This window comes from Buteo buteo, chromosome 4 (assembly GCF_964188355.1).
Source record: "Buteo buteo chromosome 4, bButBut1.hap1.1, whole genome shotgun sequence".
NCBI lineage: Eukaryota > Metazoa > Chordata > Aves > Accipitriformes > Accipitridae > Buteo > Buteo buteo.
This window is the reverse complement of record NC_134174.1, coordinates 7,538,533-7,564,814: the sequence shown is the minus strand read 5'-3', so window position 1 is coordinate 7,564,814 and position 26,282 is coordinate 7,538,533. Positions and strand designations below refer to the sequence as shown.

Here is a 26,282-nt window from a genome sequence, read left to right as displayed (position 1 = left end):
CCTTTTTAGTTCTGCGAGTGGTGTTACGCAGAGCAGTCTTAAATATGGCTGTGAGTGTATCTGTGAGTAAGAAACTGCAAGTTTGGTATTTATTCTCAGAGCTGTTATGGACCTTGAAAACACTGTTTTCAGTCACCTCTCTGAACAGATTCACTTATTTAGTTGGTTCTTTTTTGGTGGAACAGAAATGTAGCCTCAGAAGGACCGTCATGGCCCCTTGGCCTCTCTGTCAAGCAGCACTTTTGCTGAAGTTGTGGAAAACCACACAAGTGAAATCAATCTTGCAGCATTATTGCATGAATAGGTGAACTGAGGGCAAAATGGGTCCTATACATGAGCCGCTTCTCTGTAACTGCTTATATGCACTTCCCTGGAGACACTGGACGTCATGCATAGTGTCTTGCTAGCTTCTGCAGAGGATGAGTGACCCTAAATTACTGGGCATGAGCTTCTGTCAGTATCCCTGCTCTTCTGAGGCAAGATCTTCTTCCTCCATAGGCAGGAGAGGCAAGATCCTTTCCACCTATATGCCTGCTGCTTGGCAGACCTTCTGCTCTGTGTCCTCAGTAGGATCTCAGATGGCAGCAGCTCCCTCCATCCGTGTACAGGACACGGCCAAATACTGACTTGTACCTCTTGCTAGGTGGTGTGTTTCATTAATACATGGGGAAAAGTTACTGTGTGGCATCTGCTCCCTGAAAACTGGCTGTTTGAAGACTCTTGCCCTGCGAGGTATGCAAAGTAATTCTAGGCAGCTTGGTGCCAGCCCAGGAAGGATGTAAGCTACCTGCTGTTGCCACAAGGCACTAGGATATCAACAGGGAGCGCGGCTCAGCTAGCATCTTGTGATTTGTCACCTGCCACTTTTGTGCGGGCTTTTGCATTGCAGCAAATACAGAGTGGTTTTAATATCACTTATTCTGTTTGAAAAGCCCACCGTCAGGGAAAAGGCTGTGCTTGGTGGTGAGGTTTTCTCAAAGGAGTTTCCCTGTCTAGCAGGTTGTCTTGCTGCCTTTCAGCCTCACAGAAATAAGGCGAAGTTAACACAGTTGCAAAAGCTCCAACTGGATGAATCATCTTTCACCAAGGGCCTAGGCTGTGACTTGTGGCATTCTTTTTGTTCCTCCTGAAGTGAGGAAATGCCCTTTATGAGAGGCCAAGTCCTTTTACAACTGTCACTATGTTTTTGAGATCAGAGTGATAGGAAAACCTATTTGCTTTAGACAATATCAATTTATTTAGTTCCTCTTAACTTTAAAGCACAGATGTTCTTAATGCATTATTATTATGCTGCAAAAATTGTTGTCGTTTAGTTCCTGCTTTCAGCCATTTAAACGTCTGTTCTGTTCTGTTCCAGTCAGGAGCTTTCATTCTTTGCTTGGTTTTCCTCTTATTTGTGCTATGAGCTTTCTCTTAGGAAGGAATTTGGCATGTCTGTTTAGGCAATGTTGCGAGTTGTATTTTGCAGACATGTTTTATAAGTTGTCTTGTTAAGAGCAACAGATAATTAGTGGCAAAGTTACTCACCTTGCTGATGGATTTCTGTCTTTGCAGGAATTGGGATGGACACTTGCGTTATTCCATTAAGACATGGAGGTTTGTCGTTGGTTCAGACGACAGATTACATTTATCCTATTGTGGATGATCCTTATATGATGGTAAGTTGGCTAAACTTAATGGTTAGCTATATTGCTGATTTGATTTGTGCTTGTCACTTACCAATATGATGGCAAGTTTGACCATTACTTCTAGTGCTAATTGTTTGATTAACTGCATTCAGAGTCTTTCCTAAATACAGGTGGAGGGGGAAAGGCATAGTTTCATCCTGTAATCTTTTCCATGTCAGCCAGGAATGCTGCAGTGCTGCTTTCTATAGGTGAAAGGTGGGAGAACTGCCACCTTGAATTCAAATTTCCCTCCATCTGTTGCTCTGTGGGATTTGGCTTGAAAAGCCAAAAAGGGGGAAAAAGAGCTGTCTGTGAAGCAGCGGACAGTAAACTCCACTTAGGAGCAGAACTGCATTGTAATTGGCCTTTTTTGAGGTTCTGAAATAACCAGGTAACATGTTAGAACTGGAAGTGCCTAAATGACAGTAGTTGGCAATAGCATCTGGCAACTTCAGAGTGCTTTGTGAACACAAGTTTTCACGTCATACTACCTTCGCTTGCAGATGGATAAGTTGAAGTGACTTGTGGGAAGCTGCATGCACTTTGACTTCGCTCCTTCTGTGTCCCTATTTCATTTAATCTGTCTCAGTAGAGATTCCTCTGGAATGTTATGTGTGGCGTTGATCAGTATGGACTTGAACTGGTCATGGGGAAAGAAATGAACTTTAAAAAAGGATTTACTAAAGCTGTAAGGAATTCTGCAGGAGGTGTTCATTAAATAAAAGTTAAGAAATGCTAGAATTCATCTTTCCTGTGATTTGAATGTGACTCCTTTGCTTGAAGGCATGCTTTTACTGCTGTTTATGTGATTGCATGCTTTATTTGCTGTTGTTGGCTCCTTGTTTGTTCTGAGAGACCTGTTGGGTAAGTTTTGGACACGCAGTTTGAGATTGGGACCAACTCATTTTTATTTTTTGGCATGCTTGACCAGGTGTTGTGCACATATGCAAGCCTAGCTACTTTGATTTCTGTTCTGGAAGAGCTTGCTTTCTGCAAACTGACCAGCCAAGATCTCAGGCTGGCCTCTAGCGTAGAGTTGTTGAGCTCTCCTGAGAAATTCAATTCAAGTGGCTTGCTTTAATATTACAGGGGAACTCGTCAGGGACCAGAGAAAAAAAAGTGTTGTTGGAGAGCTGTGTTCAAGTTTATCAGCTGAGAAACTCTCTTTTCTCGCCTTATAACAAAAACTTGTGGGGGACAGCGTGAGAAGGATGTGGTGAAGGGGGAGGGTTGTTTTGTTTGGATACAAAGTGTTTGAGATGCCGCAGGAGTGGATAGATGAGCCTGTGCCCAGATGAGGTTTAGGGCAGTGTGGTAGAAGTGGAATGTAAATTTGGCCTTAGTCCAGCTTCAGTGGTTGCATCGTAGTTACAGTCTATACTGTGATCCACATGCACCAGCAGCTCTAACTTTGATGTTTTCTAACTCTTAAGTCCTTCACTTTTCATTCTTGTCAGCACTCATTTTAATGTGGTGGCTTGCCACTTCCTAATCTGTTTAGAGATGTGTATTTCTTGTTAAAAGCTAACTGAGAACAGGTGTTCTGTCACAAGCCTTCTTGCTGATACCTGCAGTGAAGATCCAGCAGGGTTGGAGCTGCTGGATCCTCTACTTGGACCTCTCTCTCTTGGGGACTAGAGTACCTGGAGGCAATATAGATAGCAGTTTTCTTGTGCAGACCAATGTCAGTTGGAGGACAGTCAAATACAATTTGCCACAGGGTTTATGGTTGGTTGTTAAGAGCAGAGGAATGGTGAGACTCAGGAATTTTTTAGTTTGTGTCCAGGCTGTATAAAGGAGTGTGCTCTGGACTACTCTGTTCAAGACAAACTGCTGCTGCCCTGCTTCTCCAACTGCTTCTTTCCCTGTTTTTAGTCTAGATGCCCCCTGACCGATGCCTGTTGTTACCACTCTCTGTTCTCGTTATCACTTGCATGCAGTCCACAGTCTACTTCTTGCTCTTCTGCCCTGTCTTCTTACCTAGTTAATTCTAGTCTGGTTTTGGGAGGATGTTCCCTGATTTAGAATCTCTTCCTTTCTCTGTGCACAGTGTCAACCTGTAGCTCCTTATTTGATCTCTCATCCTAGTTGAGGGGGAGAGGAAGCAAGGAGGGAAAGACAAAAGTGCAAATGGACTCCAAGCTGGGTGCTGTGACATAAGGGATTAGAAAATGGCAAAACTGCATGTGCACTCAGCTGAACTTCAGATTCCTGCTTCAGAAAGCAGCTTTCTCTCAGTCTGTCACTGCCTATTTAAAAAAAAAATTTTGCAGTTATGTGCAAAAAACCTCTTCCTTCTTTTCCCCTTTCACCTTCTCTTTGGCTTTGCTCTTGAAAACACTCAATCCATGTTGTGCAGAGTATCCCTAGGATGTACACCTGTAAAATCTGTATCCAGTATAGGGCTTTTCAGCTGAAATGGTTTGATACTGGAAAAGTTACAAGCAAGTGAAAATAGGTTTCATAATAAGTATCAAGCCGCTGGTAATAGGCCTGGTACTGGCCTCTGTTGTGGCATTGTGGAGACACCTTTTTGAGTACAGGAGCAGGAAACTGGCTGGTTTGAGAGTGGACTTCCTTCCCCCTCCATCCCAGGGACCTTTTTGGTGCTCTTTTGAAAAGAACCTTCACTCAAGACTGGGGATGGGTGTCTGATGCTTCATCCTTTGCCTTTATAAATAGTTCTTAGTACGGCACATAGATACTTGTGTTTCAGGGGCACTAAGCAAGCAGTCAGGTAGCATGCAGGACGCAGCTAGGCTGACGCCTGTTTGTGAATCCTGTTGTGTTTATCGGTGTTCCCTCTGCTACTTCAGACTCGAGACTTGCACTCCCTGAATTTGTTTCCGTAGTGGTTTTGCCAGTTGGCAAAAGCGTTGTTAGACTGACCTCTGACTACTAGAATAGAGAGCTGTTGTCAGCGTGTTTTTAAAAACTTATCTGTCATTCCTAAGAGGGCATAAACCAGCAGTTTCCTTGGTAAATACTGAAGATAGTGGAGAATGGTTTGATAGTTCCCATCCAGAAAAGGAAAATGGCAGGCTTTGGTGTTCTTAAACATCTGGAAAATTAACAGCCAATGTCCATCTAACCATGCAGTACACAGCTCACTCCTAATATTTTAAGATTTAAATTATTAAAACATATTCCAGTTCAAAATATAAGGGATTCCCCTGATGCCACTGGCAGCTCTCAAATTTATGAAAAACTGGATTATATTTAATTGTGATTTGGAGGTGTTATTTCACGTCATCAGCAAATAAGGTAACTGCTGAAAGTATTAATTTTTGCAAAAATACTGGATGTGTGATTAGACTGTAAAGTTTTAGAGATGGTGGAAATGTGTTTAGAATCCTATCCGCCGCCCCCCCCAATTTGTCTTCCAGCCAAAGCATCTTTCTGTAGTCCAAATTGTATCAAGTAAGTATGTTGTTGTTTTTATCATGGTGGTGTTGCCTCTGAACTTTATGAAAAGCACAGATTTAAAATCATAAAACCAGATGTTGGTTACAGTTCTGCAGCTGTAAACCTAAAACAATTTTAATAAAATGCATGGAGTCTTCCAGAGTAACACAACAGAATTTGTCCTGTATTTTAAAATTCTCTTGCTGTCCCTTAGAGCACATCCTGTATCAAAGTTCTGCATCTTCATCAGGAAACTCGATGTCTCATCTGTGCTGGGTCCACATCCCAACAAACCCTCACTTGGATCCATTAATTTAGCAAAATTAGACTAGCTAAGCCCATGTGACCCAAGCAATCCCTTCTCAGTCCTGCCTGCTTCAAGACTTCTTAGAGGAATCTTCAACAGAAGACTAGGTCTCTTGGACAAATTTTTGTTAGTGGAGATGTCCACACACACAGAAGTCAATTAAAATGTATGCCCTGTAGCAAAATTCAGCCTTATCCTGTCATTTGAACAAGTGATAGAGTAGGCACATCTCCCTTGCCTCATATAAGTGGCGAGGGACAGACGTCTCCCCTCAGTAGCTGTGCACGCTCCGAAGCGGTGACAAGGCCAGCTTCTGGGAGCCCTGAGCTCCTCAATCCCCGGCACGCGCTGTCTTCTGCAGACAGCTTCTTGGTGACATCCTGACAGAAAAAGCCCCCCAATGGTGGCTGTGTGCTGGCAGCCCAACTCTGTCCTCTGGGAAGAAGAGTACTCTCCTAAAAAACTTAGGAGTGTAGACATGGTTTGCAGGGTAGTGCAGAGGAACAGCTTTGTCATCGAGGTACCCGTCTCCTACGTATTCTGATACAGAAGAGGTACAGTAATATACGCTTTTCAGATCAGCTTCCTAGCAGTTGTGAATTACATACAGTGGTTGTCTTCATCAGTGTGTACAGTTCTGTGCTGGAATAAAGTTAATAGGAACATATCAGAGTAAGTAAACTGAGCTTGTTATCAAAGCTAGACTTTGTCGAGCTTAACTTCAGCCTCTGAAATTAGGGATCTAGTCTAAACTCAGTATGGGATTCCTATGTAGTCAGTGAGAGTATGTTGACCAAGACAGCTGGGATGAATTCTCCCCTTACCTGTAAGGGGAACAGGTATCCGCACTTCTGGATGGGCACGTTGCATGAAATGGATCATACCACATCTTGGGCTGGGTTTCTTAATGCAGGGGCCTGTGGAATAAGCAGCTGTCTCAGAGTGCACACTCACGCTGGAAGTTTTGTTCATGGCAGGTGTTTGTCTGAACATTGACAAACAGTCCTGCAGATTATTTTTTCTTTCTTTCTTTTTCAGGGACGGATAGCGTGTGCCAATGTCCTAAGTGACCTTTATGCCATGGGGGTCACAGAATGCGACAACATGTTGATGCTCCTTGGAATCAGCAATAAAATGACAGATAGGGTAAGATTTTTGGTACTTGCTTTTGAAGGAAGACCCAAACAGCTAAGTGTGCTTAGAATGTATTTACCTTTAGGGTATTTTCCTCTCAAAGTTTGAACCCTTTTGAAGATATGGTTTTATTGAATGTCTCAGTTCATAGTATGAGTCTTGTCTCGTAAACATTGTAAGGTCACTTGCTAAAAGTTCAGTTTTCTGAGGCATTGTAGTCTTCTGCTGCTAATACCTTCATCTCCACCAAAATGGGGTCCCTACTTCTGTCAGTTCAGGACAATATTGCTCCAAGGCACCATTTGATTACCAATTCATGTATCAATCTGGATAGATACTTCTGGTTTGCTTATGCCAGCTTTGTAACATCTCTCTGAAGCAGAAGAAACTGAAATAGATTGCTTTGCTTTTTTTTTTTTTCTTTTTTGTTGTTTTTGGTTTTTGTTGTGTTTTTTTTTTTGTGGAAGTGACCAGCATGTATGTTTGTTTTGCTGTGGCAAAAAAGGGATGTTTTTTCTTAGAAGGAAGTAAGTTGAAACTTTGCAGATTAATGGAGGCCAAATGCAGTTTGATTTAACTTTGCCTTACTGCATTGCACTGCTGTGGCTGTACCTGATTACAACAGCAGGGTAGTTTTTCTGAATTTCCAGAACTCTGATTTCTTTACTTTCATATGACCTTTTGAAGAATGTTTCTTCAGCGTAAGAATGTCTCTTCACCTCTTTTAGAGCTGTAAAACCATAGCTCTATGGGATAACATGCAATTTTCAGGAGGCTAACCTCTTCTGAAGGCTGGCTTTTGTCATGAACTATTCGCCATGAGGGCATTTGGCTTGAGTGGTTAAAACCCTGGACCAGTCTTGAAATGACTAGCACTGCTGTGTATGGAACTCTGACTTCTGTTTTGATCTCTAGGAAAGAGACAAAGTGATGCCTCTAATTATCCAGGGTTTCAAAGATGCAGCAGAAGAGGCAGGAACATCTGTTACTGGTGGCCAAACAGTGTTAAATCCCTGGATTGTTTTAGGAGGAGTGGCCACGACAGTCTGTCAGCCTAATGAATTTATAATGTAAGTTAAATCGGTAAACAATCAAAGGCACTGGTCTGAAGGGATACAGTAAAAAATCCTTTAAATACCGTGTTGTGATCTTGCAATCTGTCTCCTGATGAATAAAGCGGTACCTTCTCCTGCTTGCATTTGTCCTTAGCACTCAACAAATGCCACATCTCTTCTGTACATACTTGCGTTTTTAAACAGGATGTCCTTCTACTTCTCCCCACCCCCAGTATCTTTTAATCCTATTCACCTTTTGAAAGGAGAGTTAAGCTTCTAACCTTTTGAAGATTTTGAAGTATTGAAGACTCTTCTGGGACATAAATTTCTGTCATATTTATAAATACATTTTAAACGATCTCCCAGTTACCCTATTAATGGCTGTAGAGAACTACAGAATTGCTGTGTTTACAGCATTCTGTCCATTTAACAATAGCTGATTTTGAGTGTCCCACTGTGGCATGTTAGACTATACAAATGAATTTGTTTGTGATTGTAGCGATGGTTGTCTTATGCCCTGAAGTAACAAAGGTGAATTTTTTTCTCTATCCTATCTTATGTCTCCAGTAAATTGAAAGAAAAGATGTAATTCTGTGTGTGTCTGACTGCAAGCATTGTTATATTCCAAGAAAGAAGGGTTGGTACTTTTAAATAAGTTTGCAGCTTTTTGCTCAATAATATCCCATGGCAATGAATCCTAGAGGGTAGTTCTGCAATTAGTCAGTTTTTTAACTGTGCAACAAGATATGTGGTTCTGTGAAAACGTAATTATCAGAACTTATTCTTAATAACGTGTGTGAATCTCACTATGTAACTAATATACGAATTCTTTGTTTTCAGGCCAGACAATGCAGTGCCAGGAGATGTGCTTGTATTAACTAAACCCTTGGGAACACAAGTGGCTGTAGCTGTCCACCAGTGGCTAGATATTGTGAGTACACTGCAAAAAAAGAAATAGGGAAGAGGGGTGTGAGTTACAGGTGACCTTCCCCATTCCCTCAGAACAACAAAGATGAGCAGAATAAGTACACTGAGGGCTCAGTGGGGAATGATCTACCACCTCTCTCTCTCCTTGGTGTGTCAGCCTGACCTGCTTATGTGCAAAACTCTTTTGGAATTGAGACAGTTTACTATTTTGTGCTTAGTGAGCCCATCTTAATTGCATCTAATTCGTAGTTAGTTCTCAGGCATTGCTGTAATAAACAAAGCTGTTTACTAACTGAACAACAGACTAGCACCCTGGGTAAAATTATGCCCTACTCCACCTGCCAAAGTAATTGGCAAAAGCTTATTGATGGCAATTAGGCCAAGATTGTTGTCTGTGTTCATGGGCTTTCTGCTTGTGTACATGGAAATATATCTACGTTTCACATGTATTACCCTGTGCATTCAATAAGAATATTTCTAGCAGCATTATGTATGTAGACATACTTCCATCTGTTACTTCAGGCAAAAATGTAACTACTGAACTGAAAAGTGACTGCAAAATTGGCATCTGCTTATGTTGTCTGGCTCCCAGTACGTGTCTTCAGAATTATAACTGCTCAGTTTACACTTTTAAAAGATGCATCTTTTCTACTTTTGGGACTACTGAGCCAATAGACTGGCAGAGGATTGAGCTGGAATCTACTTTGTTTTGGCTGTTGGCCACTACATTGTCAGATGAATTCTAATTACAAAGCTTGTGCTAGCAAAAGTGGGAGAGAACCAGCTTAAACCTTCATTGGAGTCTGAAGCGTGAGCAACAACAACAAAAAATTTTTCTCCTTCTTCATAGGGTCTGGCCTAGCAATTTTGACCTCTGCAGAATCCTGCGTTTTCCAATCAGATATAAGGATCAGGGCCTCAGATAATCTTGATATGAAAATGATGTGAAACAACAAGACACCAATTTTATAGTACGTTTTCTGGCCATAATCTTACTTCTTAACATATCTATTATTGTACTGACAGACAGACTTGCAAATTAAGGATATTCTGAATTTCCACATATTTCAAGTACTTCTAATTTCCTTGACTGTCAACCAGAAACACTTTCTGGTCTAAAAAATGAGGACAGCAAGGAAATCAATCCTCCTATTATGTGTAAACAGCATATATCTTTGATTGTGTTAGGAAAATTTCTGAGTAGCTGTGCTGTCTTTTCTTAGCTTTGTTTTGTGAAACAGTAGGGAAAGTGAAACTAGAATTACCCATCACAAATCCACCCATAAATCAAATTTCGGTAGGGAATTTGACTTTGTATTGAGAAGTATGTGGGAGAAGGCACATAGTACAGCAAGTTTATGCGTAGGCAAGAAAGGAAAACTGGAGTGTAGAGATATGTGGCTGCAATGCAAATTAAAAAAAAACAACAAAACCAACCTAAAAGCTGAGTTATTTAAACAGAGCAGTAGCAAATGAGTTCCTGGTGACAAGTGAAAGGAAAATCCAAATGGAGGCAAAATTTGTCCTCCTCACTTGGTTGCTGCCAGCATCGTTGTGCAGCCAAGCGCCAGCTGTGTTGCTGGCAGCAGCTGCCATAGGGTGCAAAGGAAGAGACTGCAAAGAGTCTGCAGGGAGCTGGGCCCCATCGGGGCCCCAGGGGACCAGGTCAGGGATGTGCTAGGTATGATAAAGCTGTTTGATGTGGCTTTGGCTGCCAGGCTGATGATGTGAACTGATTAGGCTGGTCCACAGCTAGTAACTGGCATCCCTTTGCCTTTAACTTTTTCACCTGAAAGGCACAAAAGGGATTGCTGGGATGTGCCCCTTCAGAAGGGGTTTTCTAGCCCTTGCTGTTGTCTACAGACCCTTCCCATTTGGAAATCTAAGCTTGCTTTTAAAAGTTTGGGGATTTTTGTGAGCTTTTCTGCCTTTGTTTCCTGTCTACTAGCCCCAGTACCTGATTGCTGTAGTGGAGAGGAATTTGCATCTAATTTGTATCCTACCTGTGTTTGTGGCTCTTCGATCCTCATCCTTGAGTTCTGCTTCCACCTCATTTGTGATTTCCATTCCCATCATCCAACCAGTTTCCATCACATGATCAGCCTCAGAACTGTGTTTTTGAAAACTAAGGCAGAATGACTGTTCAGGTTTTTCATTCATACCCGCAGTAAGAATAATCACTATTCTGTCCCCTCTCCAGTAGCTCCAATAGCTTTTTTTTTTTTTTTTTTTACGTGCTCTCTCTCTTAATTGGTCAGACCCAGTTCAACCTAATTTCAGAAGCTCTGATCTTACTGCTATACTTCCTTGCTCTTTAACAAATTATTTGTTTTAGCTGACCAGTCTTTCCCCCTGTTGCCATTTCTGGATTCTCTCTTACACCCCCCAGAGTCAGCACTCATTCTTTGACAAGATCCTTCCCCAGTGCTGCATCATATACCAGTTCTTAGTAGTTTTTGCACCTTTGGTTTAGTAAGAAGTTTGTTCTATGCATTTTTTCTATGGAATGGCAGTGTAGGCATTGTGGCTTCAAAAATCCTATTTTTGTTAACTTTCAGTTCTCTGTAATTTTATTTCCATTGCAAAAAAGAAGAAAATTAAACCAGTTTGTAGTGTTGCTCTTAACAGCTAAATGGTTGCTTTGTTTCATTCTGGATCTGGAATTACTTCAGCTTTGAATGAAACAATTGCCCTTTATAAAGGTACCACTTCCTAAATTGTTCTGAGGCCGTTTTGGGATGACAAGCATTGCTTAGAATGTGATGGAGGCATGAGTCCATACAAGACACTGGAGAATGGGTGGAAGGAGATGCTGGTATTAAACTGTAAAGGAGCTGTTATGAAACTGCCTTAATCCTAACTCACTAGAGTGATAACATCCTGCCTTAGCATACATTCCTCAGATCTGGACTTGTGGATATCAGTGGCCTTTCTTGATCAAAGCATCCAGATGTGAAATCAAGAATTTTCTTTTAAAAAAACAAGAAGTCAGAGATTACAAATCTCAACATCCAGCAACAAAGTTCTTTTCGTTTGGCTGCGGAGTTCAAGACAGAGAGTTGCCTTGAAGGAGTTCTTTGCCCTAGGGCAGGTTATTTCACTCCGCCCTGCTGCTGAAAGCAAGATTTGAAGTGCTTAGTGCCTAATAGATCTTTAAATGAACTTCCCCTAGGTACAGCAGAGTAAGACACACAACTCTGACTGTTGAACCTTTGGCTCCTCTTTAACTGAGTGTAAAAAAAAAAAAAAAGTAGTACAGTTTGGATGAAGGATTTTTTTTTTCAAGTGGTAAGGATGTGCTTTAAAATATACAGCTGAAAATCTAAAAGAATCCTCTTTATTTCATCCATTAGCCAGAAAAGTGGAATAAAATCAAACTAGTGGTGACGCAAGAAGATGTAGAACTAGCATACCAGGAAGCAATGATGAATATGGCACGACTGAACAGAACAGGTAAGAAGAGGTGTGTGTGTTGGGGGGACGGAGGGGAGGTTATGGGTTTTTCCAATTCCATACTTAATTTCATTTCACTGCCGTGGGGAAATGTGACAAAGCTGCTTTATCCCTTCCTTCTGCCCCATCTTTCTGCTGTTCAGTGTTTGTGAAACAAGCAAATTAAAATCAAACGCCCTTTTGTAATTATACAGCAAAAACACAAATGCTGCTGGAGATGATTATGACTCATGTGAGTGCTGCAAGTAACAACCCAGTGAGTTAGAGGATGTTTTAAAGGGAAATATATTGGATTTGTTCCTTATCTTCTATGCCTAGAGAACTCGTGAGGGCTTGACTGTAATAAGGTTAAAAAAATTTGAAATAGAATAAAAAAGGAAAAGCTCCTCATTTTTGTATGCTTCAATTTAAATTTTTATTTTTTAATTTTGTCATGGTATGTGCTTCCCAAAGTGTGGAATATGTAGTGCGTGTTTTCTGTTTTGTTGGGGTTTTTTCCTGTTTTTGTGGGTTTCTTTTCTTTTAATTTTGGTAGGAGGAAGGTTCTGCTTTTACTGTAGAAATTTTAATCCAGGATTTCCTTTTGTTCAAAGTATCTTTGAAGGAGCAGAGAATTGAATTGGGTGTTTCTTTACTTCTCAGTTGAAGGAACAGGGATAGTTAAATATCTCTTCTCCCATTTATTCAGTTTTCATTTGGTATTTGTTATGTCATCCCACTGGTTTTTCATTCTTTCACAAAGTCTTCCAGGAAAAATAAATGACCAGGATTGTCTTATGGAAAAGAACTCGGTCCTGCTCATGTATTGGGAAGCACCAAAGAAGGGCAAAGCATTCTTGGTTTTGTTTTTCTCCACTCTTGTTGGGCACTTTTAAATATTCTTAACTGGAGCTATTGTCTGCATGCAGAGGTGCCCTTCTCCCACCCACGGCTCTGTAGTTGCAAATGCCCAAGAATTTCATGAATGCATAGGTGGGGAGGCTGGGGCCCTTCCCCTACGACCTGCAGGCTTTGTTCTTAAGCTCTTAGACTTCAAGTGTCCAGAACTTAAGTTCTGATGTGATTGTTTTATGGAGTGGCAGGGGAAGAGATGTGACAAAACTAACCCAGGATGAGTCTGGTCCTTGCCCTTAATGAAGCAAAGCTGAGCTCAGAGCCTCTCTGGCCCTCAACTTTGGGAAGTCTGAATCTGGAGCAAAACCCTGTTTCTTAGACTGCTAATATAAATTAGTAGCACATGTCTAACAGCAGCATGCTCATAAATACAACTTGGGTGCTGGATTTTCTGCACAATCGAATACCTTAAATACAAGTTGAAGTTTTTAAGGATTACATGCAGTATTGGTGAATTCCGGTTCCCTTCAAGGATGATTTTTTTTTTATTATTAATTTAAACAGTAACCCAACCTGATTCGAATAAAAGATGTGCAACTTCATTCAAACTGTGTACAATATTGTTGAAGCATGGCTTTTCCTGATTTTTTTTTTCTGATTTGTTTTTTCTCCCTCCCTCTATTGTAGCTGCTGGACTCATGCACACTTTCAATGCACATGCGGCTACAGACATCACAGGATTTGGAATCCTGGGGCATGCACAAAACCTTGCCAAGCAGCAGCGAAATGAGGTGTCCTTTGTTATTCATAACCTTCCTGTTCTTGCTAAAATGGCTGCTGTCAGTAAGGCTTGCGGCAATATGTTTGGCCTCATGCATGGGACTTGTCCGGAGACTTCAGGTAGGTGACAGTTGTACCACCCTCTTCCTTGCCTACCCCTCCAAGTTAGAATTTAATAAAGTTACAAATGTACAAATCATGTGCTTTGCATTCAGAGTCACAGTTGGTTTGGCGTATAGCCAAGCTAATGAGCATTAACCACACAACTGTTCACAATTAACTTCTTCAGCCTAACTTCCAAACCACCATCCTATTCCGAATGCCTTCTACTTCCTTATAACACACTATTATAGAAACCCTTGCTGTATCTAGAACGTTTTGCAGTTAGAAGTTAGTGATGATGCTGAATTCTTTTGAAACCTATTTTTCTCTTAGCTGTTAACTCCAGAGCAGTGAATATCTGAAAATCCCAGCACAGCTGACACAGTTTTCTCAAAGGTAAAGCCACCTGCAATAGGTTTGCCAGTCAAATGAGTGGTGTTTTGTTTTTCATTATGAATATGTGTGAAGTTTTGTGCTGAATGGGCCAATCTTGGTGACTGAGGCCTTCTCTGTCCACAGCATATGGACATCCAAGAATATAGATTGTCTCCCTTAAATTTATGAAATCTGACTTTAAGGGACTGTGACTAGCAAGGGAAAAAAAAAAAAGAATTTGATCTCTGACCCATTCATTACTTGTTCTCTATTTAATAAAGCTGCCACTTGCAGTGACAATGAATGTAACAGCCGTGTACTGAGAATCGGGCTATGGACAAACATTTAAACAGTCATCAGGTGATAAGAACTTTGGATATTTTTGAAGTTGTCTTATTAAGTGTAGGCCACTTTGACTGGCGTGATCACTGTCTGCTGCTGGAAGTCTTTGTACTTCATTTTCCCCTTGAATCTTCTGTCCTGTTCCATTTTGTTTTTCTTCTTTAATCTGACTTTTCTTTCTCTTTGGGAAATGGAGACGATGTAGCAACAAATCTGTCTTTTCTCTTATCTCATTTCCCCACCCTCTTCCTGCGCTCCAAAAGTATTATCCAAGTTCTCTGCAGTTCACAACAGAGGGGGCCCCTTGAAGCAAAACAGTCCGAAGATCTGGAAAGAAGCACCACAGTGAGAGCCATAAACTTTTCCCCTAGTGAATACACAACTTACCACGATCTGTGGAATTGTTCCTTAGCCATCTGTGTTTAAACAGACGCTCTATCCTACAGAGACTGTATGGCTCAGATGATGTGTAATAGGATATGGGACGTGAACCCTTTCAAGAGTTCAAATCCAGCGTCAGCAGAGACCAGAAATATCTGGTGGCAGTTTGGCAAGCTGTGTCAGTAAGGTTGGTAGCACCAGACAGATTCTTACTACCCAGGAGTCCACATAACCAGCATGCTAGAAGCATTTGTTATCAGTTGCAAAGAGTCCAAAAAATAGCATGGACACAAAGCTGGAACTGTAAGATGATCTTTCAGGTGAGTGGCTGTGGTAGAGGTTTGTATAGCATTTGGCATGGGAATGGTTTAGCTGCAAACTGAGTGCTTGAGTTCAGAGCTGCCCATCCTGCACCCTGGGGATATCCGGTTCTGTCTTTTGACTGAAGGAATGTAAAACAGTGCGGATGTACGCACTGCTGTGAGAGTACTTGGAAGTGGAAAACAGTCGACTTCAGAATCTCTTTTGGGACTGAGAGCAAGAAGTGTCTTTGAAACGCTGAACTGCTTATGTTTCAACATAGATAGATGATGATGAAAAAAACAGCAAGACATATCTGGTTATTTGTGAACTTGAGTGCCTCAAAACATGTATATTTGATTTCATTATGGTGTTGCATTTCTCGCATTAGAGGTGGCTATAGGGATATGCTACAGGGCCGTGTCTGCCAAATATTAGAAAGATCCATAGCCATGTGGACACAATAGCTCTGGTCTGAGAGCTATATAACTGCTGTCCCATAGGCTTTTGGCTTATGCTGGATAGCCTGACACATTGCAGCAGTTCATATTAGTTTGGGCATGGTGTGCTGGGATGGCTTATGAGCATTCAGACCCAGGCTGTGTGCACACTTCATGTCCTGGGGTTGATTTATACAAAGGCAAGCATCTGCCTTGCTGCGGCTGTGTGTCCAGTTGTGAGGCTGCCTTTTGGGGGGCTCCTCAAGGCTGTTCATATCGTAATACAGATATGCTCTTTCTCTGTTGTCTTAAACTTCCAGAAATGCTCTGTCTGTAGCTTCCTCAGTTGTGAACAGATGTTTTTCAGCAGAGTGGGCAGGGAATGAGAAATTTACTGGAAAACTATTTGAATGGATTTTAAGACTGTTGTGGGTTTTTTTCCAGTGTGCATTTGCTGGGCACCTGTTGACAAAAGTCAGTGTTGGAAAGATCTATTATGTCATCTGTTCCATCCTCCATGCACTCTTGCTTATGGTGTATTTTCTTAAAATTGCAGTTTTATGTGATTTTGCACTCTCTTTTAGGTAACTCTTTGGTAAAGGTTAAACTTGCAATCAGGCAGTTAGTTTCAAAAAACTTAATTCTGTTTATTAGAGGGGCTGCTTGCAGAAATAAGTTACAAAGTTACTCTACATGGGATATTCATGTGTGTGTGTATTCTTGCCAGTCCTCTGCTAATAAACTGTTGGCTGGTGTTGGCCAACCTTTTTAGTGTAGTAGAGGTATCTCAACAACACAGTGTTTGTGCAGATTTTGTGGAAATAGGCAGATGGGTAGAAAAGAAGGGCTATGTTAGTGCATGACAAGAGGCAAGGTTAATGATCTCATCCTTTTGTTAGTCATTGTGGGAGAAAGCCACTAGCAGGAGCAAGGACACTTGGTTTTATTTCATGAATTGTTTGTATCTCTGCTCTTAATAGCAAAGCTTTGTCTAGTCCACTTTTGAAGTTTTCTGTCCAGTTCCCTGCTTGCACTAGAACAGTTAAAACCAACAATGTTCAAAACCTCCTACCAAAAAAACGCTTAGATTTTTAGAAAGGTAAACCAACACAGATACCAAGTGTCCTTTCAAGGCCCAAAATAAGTGTGCAGCAAGCTCTCAAGCCACCACAGCCATTTGTTCATTCTGTTTGCAGCCCATTTGCTTTGTCTTCAGCAGTGGCTGACACAGACCTCAAACTTGGTATGCCATGAAATACTGCTTGCTTCAGTGCAGAGTGGCACTGCTGCTTCATTTTCCACAGGCACGTTGCAACAACTTAAACTTCTGGTGGGTGTGACTTTGCACACATGAAGACTTCTTGTAGTTGTCCATGGGACAAAAAAAGGCAGTAACATAAAATAGACTAAAGCACATAGTGGAAAACCTTAAGGACTTACCCAAAGGGCTAAAGAGACTGGTCAATCTACCAGAGAAATAATTATAATCCCTGTAGACAGGAATCCTACTACTGATCAAGAGTAGCCTTTAGCCTCTATTAAGGGTTATTGATCAAGCTGTGGGATACAGCCTGTAGGTGGGAAGTGAATTTTGATTGGAAACTGGGATTTTGTACGTTTGTCTGATCTTGCCAAAGAATGTTAACAGGGTATGCGTACAAGTGATACAAAATTGCAGAAAGAGGGTGTGTGGGGAAAAGAGAATTGAGTGAAGATACTCTTATGCTCTTTCTTATTTCCTTTTTCACCTTACTTTTGTTCCTCCTTTCTGGCTAGTTAGCATGTTCTGTGCACTACCACTTGTAAACCTCTTCCCTGACTCGCTTGCACCACGACATAAGTTTCTCTTCAATTTGATTTAGAGCCTTCCATGGGAATAGCACATAATTCCTTTGCAATTGATTTGTCTGTTACATCTGGAGTAGCTTAAACACTGTCTTTCAAGCTTCTGGGTTTTTTTTATTGTTTTTAATGGAAGTACCTGGATGTTATGTTCTGAAATGTCTGAGAGAGGCAGGCATTCTTCTTCATCTGCATGGCACACTCATTTGCTTCATATAGAACCTAAAAAATAACTTTCACACTTCCATGTATCCTTATAAATAATTCCTCATATTCAATAGCTGTTTCTTTCTCACAGGCTTAAATTAAAAGTGTCTTTAGTCACCAGCGAGAGGACTGTTTGCTTGGAAAAGCAAACATAAAGGTGCCTGCCCAAGGTGCTAAGAAGCTGTCTAAGGGCGGCAGAGGAGAGGTGGCACTGAACCCAGGGTGGCCAGCTCAGCAGGTGGCCCTTTGCCCCCAGGCATGGCTCAGAGCTGGTGGCACGATTTGTGCTGCTGGCGGCTGCCCTTCGCCTGGGCAAGAAGACTTTGGGTCAAATAACTCTTTAAAAGTAAGCAAGCCTCAGCACATGCCCGAATTCCTGTTTGAGTGAATATACTTTCTTGCCTGTGTTCTCCAAACATTTTCCAATGGGAGATGATATTTTAACAGCCCTTACAAGAGGCTGCTGTGTGGTCAGAATACAGCACAGTGTACAGACGCAAGCTGCACAAACTGCATGTAGCACACAATGCTTTGAGGTTTAATTACTCATCTGCAGATGAGTTTGCTGCTCTGTGTTGCAGTTCTTCACGTTTGCAATATAGCATAAATGTAAAAAAGGTAAGGGATATAGAAAAGCTGAATACTCTAATAATAAAGGGTACCACCAAAACATTTAATGATTTGGTCAGAGCCTCCTGGAAATTTGTGCCAAAGCTGACAATGAAACTCATTCTAGTAAATTCACTTGCCAAGCCACCTTTTTCAGTGCTTTGGGATTCTTCGAATGGAAGTGTTCTTAGGTTTAATAACTGAATGGTGAGCTTGCTAACTAATTATTGTGCTGCTTCTGAAAAGCATTGATTAGTAAATAAAATATTTTTCAGCTGTCTCTGAGAAAAAAATCTTATGGGAAAGGCTAAAAATGGTTAGAAAATTCTCTAAGAAAGGGTTCAAAAGGACCATCACAGGGAGCACTGGTTCAAGTCTATGTTTAATTTTCTGCCTCTTGCATTCTCTGGTAATAGTCCCTACTTTGATGAATGATTTCATTGTGGGCAATGGGATTACTTGCAGAATCAGCTGCTACCAATATGTGGTTATAGGTATCTGAATATGACCTTTATCCAAAATGTTTCTGTGTAGAGGCACTTTGCAGTCCTCTGTTGGAAGTTTACAATGCCAGTGTTGTTTCAGTATGTCATTCATTGGCATCAGTATGATTTCCTTTTGCCAACATCTTTTGTGTGTATTTGGCTTCATTTACATACCCACTAAACACTGAATTCAGGCACAAACTTCTTTCTGTAAAGCAAGAGCTCAGATTTCCACCGTGTCTTCTCTTGGAGTCCTTGGAGTTCGACAGAATCCACTGAAGTCACCAGGTGCTTGTCTAAATAGGGATTTGGCAGATCAAGGTTGAAATGCTTTGCAATCAGACGTTTTAATGCTCTGCTTTTTTACTTTGCAGGAGGCCTTCTCATCTGTTTACCACGAGAACAAGCAGCACGTTTCTGTGCCGAGATCAAGTCTCCAAAATATGGCGAAGGTCACCAAGCATGGATTATCGGCATTGTAGAGAAGGGCAACCGCACGGCCAGAATTATAGACAAACCACGAATCATTGAAGTCGCACCACAGGTGGCCACTCAGAACGTGAACCCAACACCCGGTGCCACCTCTTAATATAGATGAAATAGCTGTTTGTTTTTAAATAGATCTATTCCTTTATCATCCTACAACTTAAAGAACTGTAAAAAGAAAAGAAAACTTGTTGTGTCTGCACATCTGGTGGCCTTAGGTCAGTTTATGAGTGGATACAATTAATAAAATAAAATCCATTGCCTTTTTTTCCTGTTACATTAACTGAAGATGCACCTAATCTTGAGGCAGCTTCTGAGTTGAGAATTATATTGTTATCCAATACTGTTGATTCATTTTGAATCTTTAGACACTTATCTCTTGCCGCATAGGCTCTTTTTAAAGGTGCTTTCACGTAGCACAGACATTACCAGTAGTAGTGTCAAATAGCAGTTTGTGTCCTTTCATTATATGTATATTTATCATAAGTCTAATTTTGATGCCTTGAGTGATATTCCAGAAAGGCAATAAATTGATAAGCGACACAGTGGGTATACCCAGTAGTAAGAGAGTTGCATGATTACATTCAATCTTTGATTTTTTTTTTTTTAATTTTTTTTTTTATTATTTTTATTTTTTTTGGTAAGGTTTAGTCTTACCAAGAGCATCTATGACCCTGGACATTGCTTGGGTAGTGCACTATGTTTAAACAAGCAAGTGCTGACTTTGCATGGAAGGCGCTTCAGAGTCGAAGGAGTCATTCTTGATTTCATTATTTGTAGACCTGACAATATTTACTGTATTATCAATGATTGTTTTCTTTATTGATAGTAAGGAAAAATAATTCTTTTTTTGCAATGTGATTGGATGTGCTATAGTGCAACAAAGGTTTTGCAGACCAAAAGGAGGTTACTGTATAATATTCATTTACAATTCACTATATAAATAACTACACAAATAATTTTTAAATATAATCAAACTAAAATAAACCTCTGTTCTGTGGATGGTAGTGTTTAATACATTTTATATTTTGTATAGTGATTACAAGCCTTTTTTGTTTCTTTAAAATCAGCAGCTGTTTAGTATAATTCTTAGTATTATTTCGTTCTTTGCTCAGATACATTCTTCTGCACGCTTTTGTGATCTGTGTTTAAAATCTACATTGCCAACATTGCAGCTTGAACTTAAGCTTGTTATTCAAAATAAATATTTAATTTTTTTTATTGCTCTTGTATAAGTGCATGAACTTTTTTGATTCCTAGCTGCATTACAAACTGGAAAGAGGATGAATCCTCATTTTTTTATTTTATTGCAAGTGTAATTATATTGATAATTGTTATTACTCCTTTGGTCAATTCTGCAAGCTGTGATGTCCAGTGGTAATCTAGAATATCTCTGCCTGCATGCCAAAGCTGGGGGCAAGTAGGTTATCTCCAAGTATATTATCCACTTTATTTTGTTTATTTTACTTATCAGCACAAAGTATGCAACGGTTTTGAATTGTTTCCTCTGCAAGTCCTCCTGGCTGTGCCTGCTGTAAGCTAGATGAGGGTTCGTGAGCAGCCCTGTAAGTGGAACGGATGCTGAAACACATCTTTTCCCCGACGGCACGGTAAGCTGCCCCATTGCAGCAGGCTCACTGCTAACTCTGCCCTGCCGAGCACACCATGCGGATGGGACTTGAGTGCGCTTCACTGAACCAGCTCTTTTCAAGGCTTACCCAGATTGTGGAATTCACTCCTTGACATTCAGACCAGGAAGAAGAAAATCTTGGATAATCATTACTGCTACCAGCACGAATTACAAGGGCTTCCATCTATAAAAAATGAGTCACTAGAGATGAACCAGTCTTGTGCATCATGCAAGGTTTAAATTTCCAGTCTTGCTCCTAGTGACCACTGTGGCAAAACTTGGCTCATCTTTTCCACTCAGCAGTGTTCTCAACAGACACCTTTTGCAAAGCTAGATGGTTGGTTGGGGTTTTTTTTCTTTCTTTTTTTCCCCATTGTGAGTAGCCTAAACCACGCAGAACCTCATGCTCCTTTTTCCTGAAGAAGAAATCTGCGAGCTACATGTTCACCACAAAACCTCAAAGCGGTAACGGGGTTTTTGACTTTGCTTTGGGGGGGAAAAAAAAAAAAATTGTTAGGTTTTCCACAGCAGTTCTGAAAATAAAGCATCAAAACCCAATTGTCTGTGCAAAAAATACTGAGTTAGTTCCTTTTTTTTCCTGCCGTTTTGTGAACTTTGTTCTGTATCCTGATAAAAAAAAAAGTGGAACTGGCTTCTGTTCATTTGTTTTATGGTCATGGACAACACTGTTGCTACATAAGTAATTTTATTAGATTAAAAAATCCTGAATTAGATCAAATGTGTGCAAAACAGTTGAGTACTTCTGCGTGAAAGTACTTGTTACAAAGATTTGTTGTACTTTAAACTGGTGCTAGATGTGTGTAAGGTCACTCTGAGCAGAAAAGCATACTAGCTGGTAGATACTGGTTGGCTGGTTTTTTTTTTTTTTTTACTTGTCATGTTGATTAGTTCATCAGCCAGGTGTGAAACCAACACTTCTCCTTCCCTGGACGTGTCTTGAATGGTAGAAGGTTCATCTTCAAGGGGAAGGGTGTGCAGAGGAGGGCTGCTTATCCAGCAAGGTGAGTGGCAACCATCGCGCCAACCTTTCATAGCAAGAACCGTTTTCGTCTGGACTTTCAGAGGAAAACTTCCCTTTGCAGCTGCAGAAGCTAGCTATGAGCAAAACCCCTCTCGGGTGAACTGGCAGTCGAAGCCTTTCCTGATGTTTCCCGATGGCTGGAATTTGCATCCCAAAGTGCTTCCTGGCTTGGCCGGCTGAAATGTGCCCCTGAGTGGTTGATTATTGAGTTGGGAAGTCCTCTGTTAGCATCAGCTAATCAGCTAAGGGGTGCAGTGGTTTGTGTAAGAAGTTTTATGATTTGTTTTGCTAAATACGAGATTGCAGATCAACCATAAGCTGTAGCAGGGTATATCGTACAGGGCTAGCAAGTCCTAAGTCGTGCACCTTTAAGCAATACAATCAAAGATCTCCTTTTAAATGAAGTTTTTTGAGATGCTGGCATCAAAAAGCTATGAGAAAGCAATAGCAAACAGTTGTTTTTATTAGCTATGTCCAGTCATTTATGCAAATGTAATGTACTTTGGTTTGCATACACAGGTACCTCTGCATGCACCAACTTTCATCCCTCAGTCTGTATGAGAAGGCTGCTTGTAAAACTCAAAGTTGAGAAAAGTGGAGATTAAAAAGAAAAATGTAATAATTGGAATATTCACGAGCCTAATCAATATATTTGATAAGTAGCATATATTCTTGGAAAGCTAGTATCTGTTATCTCTCTTTAATATGTTGGTTTCCTCAGCCTTTTGCTTTCCCCCTGCATCAGGGAAAAATAACACTCTTAAAATTGTCTGTGGCAGTATATAAAGTCAGAATAGTTTTGTCTTTTTTTTTTTTTTTTTTTAGGTATTGTTTTGATTTCACATTTTGCTAGAAATTCAGGACTGACCCTTTTCTACTTAGGAGGTGTGAAAATGCTGCAGTGAGAGGGCAGCAAACCTGAGTGACTGCAGGGGGGACGGATGGGCACAATGGCCAATACTTACTGTTTACTGATTTTTCACTGCTTGTCTGGCAAACAGGTGAGAAGAGTCACCTTCTGGGTGTACATCTGCATTTTGACCACGAAATATAATTGGCAACCTTTGTGGCTGGTGCTTGAAGAGGGGCAAGGTAATAAAATATCCTCTTACTCAGCCTTTGGATAGGCATTTTTCGCAGGCTGGGTGGTCGTGAGGGAGAAGGGGATCCCTTTGGGGATCTGTAGGACCTCAGTAGGAGCAACATCTCTGTGAAGGACACTTCTGCACATCAGCTCACTAACTGCTGAGGTCAGCTGGCATTGCAAGAGCCAACCATGAAGGAAGAGCAAGAGCTTGGGGTTTTTTTAAGCTCTTAGTGCTCAGGGCTGGCTATGATGGATCCAGCTGTCTCTTGTACTTCTGGAGGCATCTGTGTCTTTAGGAGTGGGTGGGCACCCGCAGCTCAGAAGTTAGGGACAGCTGTAGCCCTGAGACCCTGTTTCTTGCGCTGGAGAGAAGCCAGGCTGCAGTGGGTGGGTAGGGGTTGCCCAAAGCTTGAAATTCAGCAGAGGCCAGGAGCTAGAGACAGGACTCTGCTTTTGTGGAAGGCAATGCTCTTCAACTGGTCTCTTTACACACCATGTGTCCTCCACATGGAGGATTTCCTCGAAGTGCATCTAAACTAGCTTTAATCTGGCTTGCTCTGCTTCCAGCAGCAGCAGTTTAGACTTCAGCACAGGCTTTGCTGCTCCAGACTCTGATTCCAGCTATGTACCTCATTGCCTGCCCCATCTCCAGACCATGACACTACATCTTTCCTTCTGTCATACAAGACATATTTAAGCCAATGCTGATGTTCCAACCAGAGCTGGTTTGTGCTTTTGCTTGCAGTGTTGACGTGTTTTCTGTTGTATTTTTTTAAGGCATGAAAAAGCTGTTGCCCCACATCTCCAACCTTCAGAGAGGGGGAAATAGTAACAACAGAAAAACAGTCCTGGTATTTCTAAGGTAAAAATAGACTTTTGTTCAGATGCACATTCCTCACTGTAGTAGGTCAGTTGGGCAATGCTCCTATCACCATAGCTGAACTCGCCAAATAATTTGGTTTGGAACAGATGCCTTGCAGTCTCCTGGTCCAAGCTCCCTCCTTGTCCCCAAAGCAGGGACAACCTTGATGTCCTATTAGGTTGTTCAGGCCTGTGTGCAGTCAGGTTTTGAATATCTACAAGGACAGAAATTTCACAATCTCTCTGCACCCCATTTCAGTGTTTGACCATCCCCATTCTGCAGAATTTTTCTCTTTACATCTAACAGGACTTTTTTCTTGCTGCAGTTTGTGCTTATTGTCTCTTAATTTTGCTGTAAACTTTCAAGAAGGGTTTGGCTGTCTTCTCTGTCTCCCCCCATTAGGTACTTGCAGACAGCTGTAGGATCTCCCTGGAGCCTTCTCCTCTTCAAGCTGAGCTATTTTCTCAGCCTTCCCTTGTGCATGTGCTTCAGCCCCCTCATTTTTAGTGGCTCTCCACTGAACTGGCTCCAGGATGTCAGTGTCTGTGCTGGGGAGCCCAAAACTAGACACAGTGTCCAGATGTAGTCTCACAAACTGCCTCATGGAGGGGAAGGACCACTTCCCTTGACCCTCTGGCCGCACTCTTGCCAGCGCAGCCCAGCACGCCGTCAGCCCTTTTCACTGCAAGCGCGCGCTGCTTGCTCGTACTCAACTTGTCCGTCGAGTCCTTTCCTGCAAAGCAGCTTTGCAGGCAGGCAGGACCCAGCTTGTCCTGCAGCACGGGATTACTCCGTGCCAGGTATGGCACTCTGCCTTTGCTGAACTTCCAGGCGTTCCTGCCAACCTTGCCCTTTGTGAAGACAGGTACGACATTTGCCTTTTTCTAGTCACCAGGAACTTCTGCCGGCACCAGGAGAGAGAGCAGCTTTGCGGTCACGTCGTCTCCTACAGATAAATCCCACGTGGTCCCGTAGACTTGAAAATGCCCAAACAATCTGCTTCAGTGGTCTGCAGCGCAGTCTGCTGCAGCGTGGGTGGGTGATACTCCGTGGCCCCAGACCCCACTGCTCAGCACAGGGAAGCCGAGAACAGACCACGCCAGCAAAGCCCAAGGCAGAAAAGTCATCGAGACCCCTGACCTTTTCCATGTCCTTTGTCACTCTGCCCCACTATTTTGTTCTCCATTGGGTCCGTGTTTTCCTTTGCCTCTCTTCCGCTGCTAATGTATCTGTAGAAACCCTTCGTGAATCTTCTGGTGATGAGAGATGAACCTGCGCGTTGGTGGTGGATTTTGTTGTTCTTGTTATTGTCGCGTCTGCATCTGTTTTCCCTGGCATCTAAGTTAAAAAAGCTAATTTTGCTGAGTTGGAGCAGCTGCCACTTCCCACCACAGTAAATTAAGCTTTCAGAAGACCTCATCTTTGGAATTACAGTTCTGATCATAATGTAGATTTTAATAGTCAATTGAGATGCTTATTAAATTATAACACTGTGCATTAGGACCGTTCCTGTACTGCTGGAGAAATTTTGATCATTTAGTTTTTATTAGTTTTGTGATTTAATGAAAGGAAAACATTAAAACTAAAAGCCAAATGCAAAACAGCTGTATAAAAATGTTCTATAAAATTCAGGAAACTGACAGACATAGCTGTAAAAATGCTTTGTGAAGACACAGCCCCTCTTAAATGCCATTAATTTTAATAAAAAGATGAATGCCACCATCAGTTTTCTTAAAGAAGAAAATCTTTCCCTCGTTTCTTTTGCCAGGTTCATGAAATTCAGTCTGCACTGTAGTGAAGCTTATCAACAGATTTGAAAATTATTCACTCTAGACTGTTTTGGGGTTGGGTTTGTTTTTAATAAAAATCAGATTAAGATGCAAAGGACGGGGTTTTTCATACATGTCCACACATGTCTGTTTTTAGAGTGCATAGCTACACCACAGCCAGCTGTGGTGCCATTGATGTCACTGTGTGGTTCTCAGCACTGCAGCCCAGAGTGGTGCCAGCAACGCCTGAGATCAATCTTCTGTTGTATTAAAGTTTGATCATAGACTGCATTAGTGTGAGGGTACAAATAAAGGGCAGTCGCCTCAACCACCCACTCCTCAGTGCCAAGGTGGATGAGGTATCCTGAATCATTTGGGGGTGTGATATAACAGGGTGGTCCAGTGACATGGCAGTTACTGCATAAGCCAGTATTACTGGATATTACTGGTAGTAGTATCAAGATTACCAGAGAAGCAGTAAGTAAAAAGGAATAATTGTATTCAATGCACAGAGAGATTAGTTTTTTGAGGTTCTTCTTGTTTAAAAATGCACATATATATATATGTATGTAAGCATGTATTATGTATGTATAAAAGCATCTTAGTTCTCAAACTCCTAAATCGGTAAAGCAAAATCACTAAATACTTTTTGCTTATTTTTTTCAGGTATGAAAGACACCTTTGCATAAGATGCTGTCAAACACATACCAGTGGAAGAAATGTCTATGTTGGAAACAGGTTTGTGTCAGAATTGGCATGTG

General features: G+C 41.4%; 1 protein-coding gene across 4 annotated transcripts in view; it reads left to right on the top strand.

Annotated features, from left to right (window-relative positions):
* Positions 1 to 22,970, top strand: part of SEPHS1 (selenophosphate synthetase 1) — a 28,241-nt gene extending 5,271 nt beyond the window's left edge. For 3 of the 4 annotated variants that reach the window (XM_075024674.1, XM_075024675.1, XM_075024676.1), the window contains 7 exons: positions 1,555 to 1,658; positions 6,418 to 6,525; positions 7,429 to 7,583; positions 8,409 to 8,499; positions 11,849 to 11,948; positions 13,470 to 13,682; positions 19,020 to 22,968. In XM_075024674.1, coding sequence (XP_074880775.1) covers positions 1,555 to 1,658; positions 6,418 to 6,525; positions 7,429 to 7,583; positions 8,409 to 8,499; positions 11,849 to 11,948; positions 13,470 to 13,682; positions 19,020 to 19,234 — 986 coding nt within the window. In that variant the 3' untranslated portion in view covers positions 19,235 to 22,968. Of the gene's footprint in view, positions 1 to 1,554; positions 1,659 to 6,417; positions 6,526 to 7,428; positions 7,584 to 8,408; positions 8,500 to 11,848; positions 11,949 to 13,469; positions 13,683 to 19,019 lie in introns of all 4 variants that reach the window. The other variant, XR_012650004.1, reaches the window with a different exon arrangement.
* Positions 22,971 to 26,282: the final 3,312 nt, after the last annotated feature.